Here is a 9,887-nt window from a genome sequence, read left to right on the forward strand (position 1 = left end):
CCGGAGCCATGCACCCAGGAATTTAGAAACAAGCACAGTGTTGAGGTAGTACCCAGGAGATAGTCACCTCAGCCCACTGAGGTCCTGCTCTGTGCAAGCTCTCCCTGTGCACCGCATGGACACTAAGAGGAGAGCTCACATCTTGTGACTACCTAGCCAAAAGGTCAGGATGGAGCCTCCAGCTATTCCATTATACTGGGGGTGGGGGGGTGGGGGGGTTGGGATGGGGGGGGATATCTGAATAGGTGGGAGTGACAGGTCAGCTTCTCAGATCTTGGGTAGTCTAAGGGTAGTTAGTTCTCTGCCACCAGCAGCAGCCACCCCTGGGAGCTGGCTAGAAACATAGACTTCCACACAACATGTTGGTGCATGCCCATAAACCCAGCATTTGAGAGTCAGAGGCAAGAGGATCAGGAGTTCAAAACTAACCTGGGGTATGTAGTGAGTCTGTCTCAAGGAAGACAGCCTCAGCATTTTCACTCCAATCTACAGAGTCAGGATCTTATAACAAGATGGTAGGGACTCTGTGACCACTGAGGGTTTTTTTTTTTGTGGGGAGGGGAGAGCACCCTGCCTGTTTGCTAGACTTCTTCTCTTTTGACCCTATCCACCCCCAGAAATGCTCCAAGTGCAGTCACAGTTCTAGAAGCAGAAATACTGCTTCAAATGCACGGTGCATGCAAATGCTGATCTGCTCTGCTCAGCTCCATGATCCTGTGATCATGGCACCAGGCATTTGTTTTATAACAGACCAGCATTCTGAATCCCCCTTTCCAATGTTAGGGTAACGAAGGGTTAAAGTGGGGTTGGCAAAGCAGGGGAGTCCCCATTCAGCAGGTGACGGATGTCCTACCACCTGCTGCAGTAAATGTCACTGGTTTTGAAGTCCCACCTCCACTGCTGTGTCTCTGAACTTTCCCACTTCTCGGTGGTTGGGAACCTCAAGTTTCTGTTCACACAGGCTCCCACTGAACCATCCTGTGTGTCTCTGGCACACATGAATATATTGAGTCATGGGCCAGCACTGACTGTAGCAACCAGACAATAGGGATCAAGAATTGATTGCCTGGGAAATCGTATTTTCTACAGCGTCATCTGTGAGGGGTTAGAGAACAGACCCAATGAGATGGCCTGGCAGGGAAAAGGTTCCCATGGCTTCCTCTGGGCAACTGTGGGCATCTTCCTTCCCAGGCAGCCCAGCCTCTCTCTTCCCACAGGCTTTACATATATCACATCGGCCTAGGTCTGCCTGGAAAGTCTCAAAGGAGAGCTATCATCCCAACTGCATTCTGGGTGAAGCTATTCTAGCTGGCTTTGTGTGGTAGGGGATCTTGGGAACTATCATGTAATGACAACAGCTAACACTTGTGTAACAGGGTCACCAGGAACAAACCGCGGGTAGGGAACCCAAGGGCATGGTACTCCGTGTTACCAGGCCTCCGAGGAAGTGGTGCTGGCAAAGTCAGGATGAAGTCTTGGGTAGATGTGATGACTGTTAGTAACAAAAATAGACCAGTGTGTCCATGTTAGATCCCTATACCTTTGAAGCTTTTATATTACCCTGATGCAGAGTTGACATCCTTCTGGGATCAAGCACAGACTGGAGAGCACCAACTTCTGAGCCTTGGAGCATCAAGCAGCTCCTCCCCCATTCACTCCTAGGGTCCTTTGCAGCTTGCCTGGGATCCAAGGAGAATTAAGTCCCTTGCCTTCATAGCTTCTTGTGTGAGGTCCAGCAACTCTGCTGGGTGGATTAGATGCTGAAGGGGTGAGGGAATGAGCTTAAAGAAGTCAGGAGGCTAAAATGATGGATTCCCCAGGGCTGGAATGACAGGTTTCCCAGCAGTCAAGCCTCCCCTGACCTGCAGGTCACTTAGCTCATCCCTGAGGGGGGGAGGAGGGGAGGGGAATGCCTCTAAAGCCTGTCTGTTCTTAAAGGGATTGGCTAAATTTACAGCACCTAATGCCTTTTGTCTCTGAGCTGGTGGAGGTTGGAAGGATAATAAAGGGTGGAGACTCTATCTTCTTGTTTCTAGGCCCCTGAGGGGTGCCCTGTGATGTGAGTGTTAACTTTGTCTCTAGGGAAGGTACTGTGAGCCTCTGGGCTCAGAGCCAGGTAGGGAGGAGGAAAATGGTACCTCAGCAGAAGCCCCTGTGCTTTGTGCTGGCTTTCTATGGAAGCTGCAGACAACACTGGGCAAAACAAGAGGTTGGGTTGTGAGAGTCTGAAGGAGAGGACAGCAGGGTAGGGAGGGTATCTTTACATTTACACGCTGTAGCTGCAGAATGAATGCGGCCCAGCTGGAATGTGGTCTCAGCACAGCCAGAGCTGTCTCTTCTCCCAGACAGACAGAGCTGTGCCCTTCAATCTCTCTGGGAGTTTCAAGGGCCCCCCACCCCTGCTTCATGCTATGTCTGCGTCAGCCTCATCCTGGCTGCAGCCTTAGGGTAACCTCCCTCCTTTTGGCGCCTTTACAGCAAAATGCAGCTTCAGAGCTTCTCCTCCCACCGGTGGGCCTTTTGGTCTCCTTGCCCACCATCACCTGGCAGGGGATAGGGGCAGGACAAGGTCTCAGGGACTCAGTGCAGAGATCAGCTCCTGGGATGGGCATCTCTTCATGTTCTGTGTCTGAGTGACTGAGCTGGGTGTCCTTGGTGATGTGTTTATAAAAAAGATAAAGAAAGGGGAGATATGTTTTACGGAGGTGTAGTGAGGCGTGGGGGAAGGAGGTGCCTCCGAGGGCCCATGCTGAGGCATCCTTCCCCCTGAGGGACCTTGCCACACCTGGTCCCAGCCTTCTTGTTCACTTTGACTTTCTGTGAAGACCAGAACCTCTGTGGGTCCCGGCTCGGCCTGCTACCCAGCTACATGAGGTGCTCCCTTCTCCCCTCACTGTGACTTAGAAGCTGAATTAGGAGAGAAAGCAGCAAAAGCAGCATTTACTGCTATGGGACCACCCTTCTTGCCTTGTAGATGTGGGGGGACCTACAAAGGATTGAACACAGCAGACTAAACATATTTGCACACCCACGTTTATAGCAGATTGTCCACGGTCAGGCGTGAGAACAACCGACATCCCAGTTAATGGAATGGTAGGTGACCAGAGTAGGTGACACATGCTATATCATTGTAATGCAGCATCTCGTGTAAGTCACGAGGTTCTGACATGTGGTGGCATGATCAAACCTTGAATGCACTGTGAAATAAAGCAATTACAGAAATATTGTATGACTCCACATAAACAAAGTACCAAGAATAAATAAGTCATAGAGCCAGAAGGAAGATAAGGTTAACCAGCGCCCGGGCCCGGGCCTGGGGAATGAAGTATTAGTATGCAGTGGCTGAAGGGCTTCAGTTTGGGATAATGAAAAGTTTCAGAAATGGAAATGGGTAGTAGTCAGAGTTGTATAACATTGTGGCCATACTTAAAGCCATTGGGATGTATATTTGAAAAAATGTCCATGTATATTGTGAACGCAGTGGATGAGTAGCTGATGGATATGGTATAGGAGATTGCGGCCTGAGAGCAGGGAGAAGAACCTGCCTGGCATCTGCTTGGGCTTTTGTTGCTTTGGGGGTGAGTTTCCCAGGAGTGACTTCGGTAGAAGACGGGGACGGTATCTCTGTAAACTGTGCTCCCGAGGAGAGAGGACAAGACAGGGTGCAAGGGAGGCCTACTGCAGGTCTGCTCCCTGCTGTGAGCCGCTGAGGACTGTCCACTCAGGCCACTGAGCGACCACAAAGCTTGGGACTGTCAGGAGAGACCAAAAGGCAGAGTTCTGTTCCTACTTAGGTGTCCCTGTGAGGTGCTGGACCCTTCCACCCCCCCAGGTCACAGGGCTCAGGGTTCAGGTGGGTCCTGCAGTCGTCTACAGTCTGAACAGCCCAAGCAGGTGGCACCTGATGTCACGTGCTGTCAGCTGTGCCTGGAGCAGATTGAACAACAACTGGAACAGTAGGGGCCAAAAAGAGCAGGCAGATAGATAGGTGTCCAAGAATGAATGAATGAATGAATGAATGAATGAAAAATAGGTGCCTATGGAATAGTCCTAAATCCCCCCCCTCCACTGCCACTGAATACTAAAATATTGCAGGATCCAATTGAATCACGATTCTTTGCCTTACCTCAGTGAGCCAGGGTAGGATCACTGCCTTGTCCAGTTTCCTCAGAGGACATATGTCCATGAGACTCACGTGCCTAGAGAGCCCAATAGAGGGGGGCGGGGGGGGGGGCGGCCACAGGCGGCCACAGCAGGCCAAATCTACACTCCATTCTGGGAACTCCACGACTCCATGTCAGGTTCACGCAAAGGCCCAGTTCTGGATGTGCATAGAAGCTCTGGATAAGATCTGAGGTCTTCAAGGAATAATGGACACAGCATTAGGTACGGACGATGTCGGCAGGTGTCCCCTCTGCAGTCCCGTCTGGATGGAAGCCCTTTCGGTCCCCTTCAGCTCAGGCCACCTGCACAGGGCCAAGCCCTGAACGTGAGCACATCACCCTCCCCAGGCTGTACCCAGGCAGGGAGTAAAACACACATTTATGTATCTTACTACTAAAATCAACTGCTCAATGGAAGGGGGGGGGCATAGAAACCTGAGATGCCCTGAGGACCCACACAAGCTACCTGCAAGGAAGAGGAAGGGGAAGGGCAGGTTATGGGGGTCTAGTCACGGTTACCCCAACCCCTGTGAACATGGGTATGTTATTTGGCCTCTCTGAAACCATCTTTTCCCTTCCAAGTAGTCTGGTTATGAGAATTTCATAAATATTAGGGAGAAGGCATACATGGGGAGGGGGCATCTAAGCTGAGAAGGCTGCCCCAGCCTGTGATGCAGGTGCAGTAGCCATTCACATTGCTATTATTAGGAATCTCGTAGTCAAGCCTGAAGCCATGGCTGGGTGATCCCTTTGCCTGCTAGACTGCCAAAAGTTGGAGAGACCCAGGCTGGCATCTAGGCCGCTGCTGTAGAATTCCGTAAGTGGAAGAGGGTCTAGGTTTGGAAAGTAGGGATTGGAATGCTGGCAACAGGCAAACACCCCACCCCCACCCGCTCTTCACCACTATCCCCTGCCCCTCCCTCATTGCCGCCACCACCATCTTTCTACTGCTGTGTGAAGAATTACCCGCCCCCTTTGGGTCTTGCAGCAGCACCCTCTGTTATCCCACAGTTCTGTAAGTCAGGAGCCTGCCACCCAGCAGGTCTCGCTCCCCGCCTCCGGTCCACACACACACACACACACACACACACACACACACACACAGTCTCAGCGCTTCAGTACTACCGAGGAACTCTCCACTGATTCTTGGTTGTTTGCAAACACTGGTGATCCCGAAGAGTGCTCGGGGATGTCAGTGTCGACACCAATCCTCCCACTGAGTGCTTAGGACCTCTCCTCTCTTACCTCAAGCATCTTCACATGGCCTGTGAGGGGTCTGCATCTGCCCTTCAGACCTGCTTTGTCAGTTTGCACAGGGGTGGTCTGGAGAAAGCCCAGGGAGTTGTGTTGATGAAATGGGCTGATTGTTCAAGTTGCATGGCACTTCCCTTGGGGGTCACGGGTCCCCGGGTGATAAAAGAGACATAAGACAAGCTTTACCATGCTTTACCATCAAGCCCGGAGTCCTCCTGGCTATGCAAGGAAGGGGTGGGGACCCTGAAAGGGAGGAGGGTTCTGGCTTTTCAGATATGGATGAAGGGTGACTATGGGGGACAAGGAGTGGCAGAGGGCAGTAGTGGCTTTGTGCTTCTATAGACTAAGGTGACAATTTTCTTGGAAGACTCTAGAGCTTATCCCAGGTACACCTGGTCATGTCTGTCAGGTTGAACTCAAGAGTGAGCCAGAGGGCTCCTGGCATGCTCATGCTCTTCTGGAGAGCAGAATGTGTGGCCCAGCCACAGTCACATAGGTGACCCACCGAGTTTTAGCATTCTGTCAGTAAAAGGCACCCCCATTCCTATAGACCAATGTAGCACATATCCACAGCAAGATTACAGAACTCTGCTGATAACCTGAGGCCCACAGACCACAACTATATCTGTGACAGTCTAGTGGCCAGAGGGGAAGGGCCTCTCTGGGAGGCATTTCTTGACGGGATTGACCCTTTCTTAAGGGTGTTTCTATCGGGGATGTTCCAATTCTTAGATGGGGGGGAGGGGGGGAGGATCGTCTATTTTGCTCTGTGTGGATTTAACATCAGAATTTTAAGTCAAGCTAGACAGTAGGGTTTAGGTGCTGATCTAGATTTATCAGATTTCTCCAAAGCACTGGCACTCCACAAGTCAGCATGCTAGGTGTTGGGGTTTTGTCTAAGCTCCACCCCACACCTACCTGGCAGTAGCCAGGTATGCCCCGCCCCATGGATCTGGCCCACTATAAGAGGGGCTACTTGCCCCTCCTCTCCCTCTTTGCTCTCCTCTTTCCCACACTCTCTCACCTCTCTGCCCCTTGGGCTCTTCCCCCCTCCACGTGGTCATGGCCACCTCCTCTCTCTCTCTCTCTCTCTCTCTCTCTCTCTCTCTCTCTCCCTCTTTCTCTACCTCTCTCTACCACTAACTCCCAATAAACTCTATTCTATACCATGTCTGTGTGTGTGTGGTCCCTCAGGGGCAGAGGTGCCCAGGCAAGAGCCCGCCTGGGCACCTTCCCCCACGCTGCCTAGCCACACTCACCTAACTTCCTATACTCCCCCCTTTTAAGCCCCTTCATCTTGCTGCCGAAAGTCCTTCACTAGGCAATTAGATAAGTTACCTGTGCCCCCTCTGGCCTCAGTTTCCCTCTTGTCATAATGGGAACTCGGCATATTCTTTATGCTGAAGATCAGCCAATATTCCACAAACATTTCTGGCAATTGGAAGACCTAATTGCTTCTAAGGGTAAAGAGTATTTCTCAAGTGGGACATCATCCTGGCCTCCAGCAGCATCTTACAAGGCTGTCTGTCTGTCCTCTTCCCCAGCAGCTGGCCCCAGTCCCTGAGCCGGAGGAATGGAGAACTCCTCAGCAGCATCGGCCTCCTCTGAGGCGGGAAGCAGCCGCTCCCAGGAAATCGAGGAGCTGGAACGCTTCATTGACAGCTACGTGCTGGAGTACCAGGTGCAGGGGCTGCTGACCGACAAGACAGAGGGCGACGGCGAGAGCCAGAGGACACAGTGCCATATCTCCCAGGTGAACAATGACACAGGCCCAAGGGCTTAGCAAACTCAAAGGCGCGCTCCTAGGGACCTTGATGTTCCTAGGGACTATATGTTAACCATTTCTCCTCACGCTGCTGTGGTGTGGTGATCTCACCTGATGCAGAATCCTGGAGGACAGGCTTAGAGATCCATCCAGGAAGCCTTTACCTCTGCTGAGTACCCTTGACCTTTGAACCCATCTCTGGGGCCCAAACAGACCACTGTTTCTTAGCATACATTGATTAGCACTACCATTTGCTGGGTACTATTCTGTGTCCTCTAAGAGCTGACTCTATAGCAGCTCTGGAGATCAAAGCTACCCATCCTGCATGTCTTTAGAGAACTGTGACTTGTGACTCTGACTTCAACAGCAGTTAGTTGTTGGGAGCCTAAGAAATGTGTCTTCTGTGTTGCTCTACCGGATGCTGTAGGCCTATGCACTTAGATCCATGAGGCATTCAGAAAAGAACCCCAGGGTGCTCTCACCCGCAGGGTCAGTCTGTCTCAACTTGGCCTTGCAGGGAATGTGACCTTGGAAAACTGTGGACTGTGATGGGTGTGGCAACCTGTCGTCACACTCATCGCTGCCCAACATGGTACATCCCCAGTAGATTCTTCTGAGAATTGCTTCCAAATTTGGTTCAAGATGACCATTTGATCTTGTGCGAAGCCCCCCAGTATCAGAGGTTCTTTTCTTTTCTCTTTTCTTTTCTTTCTTAGAGACAGGGTTTTTCCGAGTAGCCTTGACTGTCCTGGAACTCACTCTGTAGATCAGGTTGGCCTAGAACTCACAGAGATCCACCTGCCTCTGCCTCCCCAGTGCTCGAATTAAAGACGTGTGCCACCACTTCCCAGAGAGGCTCGGTTGTCTTTTCTGTCAAATGGTATTAACCTGCTGCCTCAGAAAAGCTGGAATGTCAAGGAAGACAAGGACAGGTGCTGCCAAATGCTGAGGCCAGGAAGGGTCTTCTCTCCTGTCCAGGGTCAGCGTACCAGGGACACCTCTTGTAGTGTCCCCCTTCAAGCCTAGGAGAAGCTACTTTGGATCCCTGCCTTAGAGAAAAGCCAACTATAACCACCTAGCTCACTGCCCAGTAAGGAGAAAAAGCTAGTCTTCCAGAGTCTTAGTCAGGGTTTGTATTCCTGCATAAAACATCATGACTGAGTAGCAAGTTGGGGAGGAAAGGGTTTATTACCCTTGCCACTTCCTATACACTTCCACATTGCTATTTATCACCAAAGGAAGTCAGGATAGGAACTCACACAGGGCAGGAACTTGGAGGCAGGAGCTGATGCAGAGGCCATGAAGGGATGCTGCTTACTGGCTTGCTTCTCCTGGCTTGCTCAGCTTGCTTTCTTATAGAGCCCAAGACCAGCAGCCCAGAGATGGCACCACCCACAATGGGCCCTCTCCCCTTGGTCACCAATTGAGAAAATGGTGGATCTCATGGAGGCATTTCCTAAAGAAAGGCTCCTTTCTCTGTGATAACTCCAGCTTGTGTCAAGTTGACATGCAAAACTAGCCGGTACAACTGACCCCTTGTCAACTTGACACACGAACACATCACTATTAAGCCTCAACCCTTACTTTCTTATTCACCCCCAAGATCTAAATAAGTTTAAAAGTCCCACAGTCTTTACAAATTCTTACATATTAAATTTTTGATCCCTTTAAAATATCCAATCTCTTTTTGAAATTCAAAGTCTTTTTACAGTTCAAAGTCCCTTAACCGTGGGCTCCACTAAAATTCTTTCTTACTTCAAGAGGAAAAAATATCAAGGCACAGTCACAATCAAAAGCAAAATCAAACTCTTACTGTCCAATGTCTGGAATCCACTCACAATCTTCTGGCCTCCCCCAAGGACTTGGGTCACTTCTCCAGCTCTGCTCTTTGTAGCACACACCTTGTCTTCTAGGCTCCAGCGGCCTGTACTCCACTGTTGCTGCTGCTCTTGGTGGTCTTTTCATGGTACTGGCATCTCCAAAACACTGCTGTCTTTTGCTGTAACTAGACCGCCCTTTCACAAGTAGCCTCTCATAGGCTCTTTTCATGGTGCTAAGCCTCAACTTCTCTGCATGACCCCTTCAGTCCTGGGCCTTCAACTGCCACTGAGGCTGCACCTTCACCAATAGCCTCTCCTGGCCTCTCATGGTGCCAAGCATCAGCTGCTACCCCTTCATCTTTCAAAACCAATAGCACCTGGGTGACTCTTAAATATTACCAAGTCCAGTCATAGCACAAGGTACAACTGTGCCTGCCTCTGGAACACAGCTTCTCTGTGCTCTCAGGAAACACTTCCCAGAAGATTTCACCTTAGTGATGTTGGTCTCTTCTAAATCGCTGCTAAATTCTTAGCTTCAGCTAACCAGCATCAATAATCCCAGTAATGCAAAGGTTTCACTTTAGTAGTTCTGATATCTTGTTAATCACAGCTGATTCTTCAGCCCCAGCTAACCAAAACCATAGAACCTTCACAATCAAAATAGCAATGGCCCTGATAAGAGTCTTTAATCTTCCTTCTGAAATTTCACAAGCCATCATTTTCACTGTTCTCAACATTATCTTCCAAGCTCCTACAGAACATCCCATGGAGCTCTTAACATCCAATGGCTCTTCCAGCCCAAAGTTCTAAAGTCCTTCCATAGTTCTCCCCAAAACATGGTCAGGAATTGTCACAGGAATACCACACTATGCTGTTACCAATTTG

At 50.4% G+C, this 9,887-nt stretch overlaps 1 protein-coding gene across 1 annotated transcript in view; it reads left to right on the forward strand.

The window, feature by feature from the left end:
* Ctif (cap binding complex dependent translation initiation factor) overlaps positions 1 to 9,887 on the forward strand; it is a 266,617-nt gene that overhangs the window by 53,029 nt on the left and 203,701 nt on the right. Inside the window, 1 exon segment of the mRNA XM_052155712.1 lies at positions 6,962 to 7,170. Coding sequence (XP_052011672.1) covers positions 6,991 to 7,170 — 180 coding nt within the window. The 5' untranslated portion in view covers positions 6,962 to 6,990.

The sequence above is a fragment of the Apodemus sylvaticus genome, chromosome 13 (genome assembly GCF_947179515.1).
Source record: "Apodemus sylvaticus chromosome 13, mApoSyl1.1, whole genome shotgun sequence".
NCBI classification, from domain to species: Eukaryota; Metazoa; Chordata; class Mammalia; order Rodentia; family Muridae; genus Apodemus; species Apodemus sylvaticus.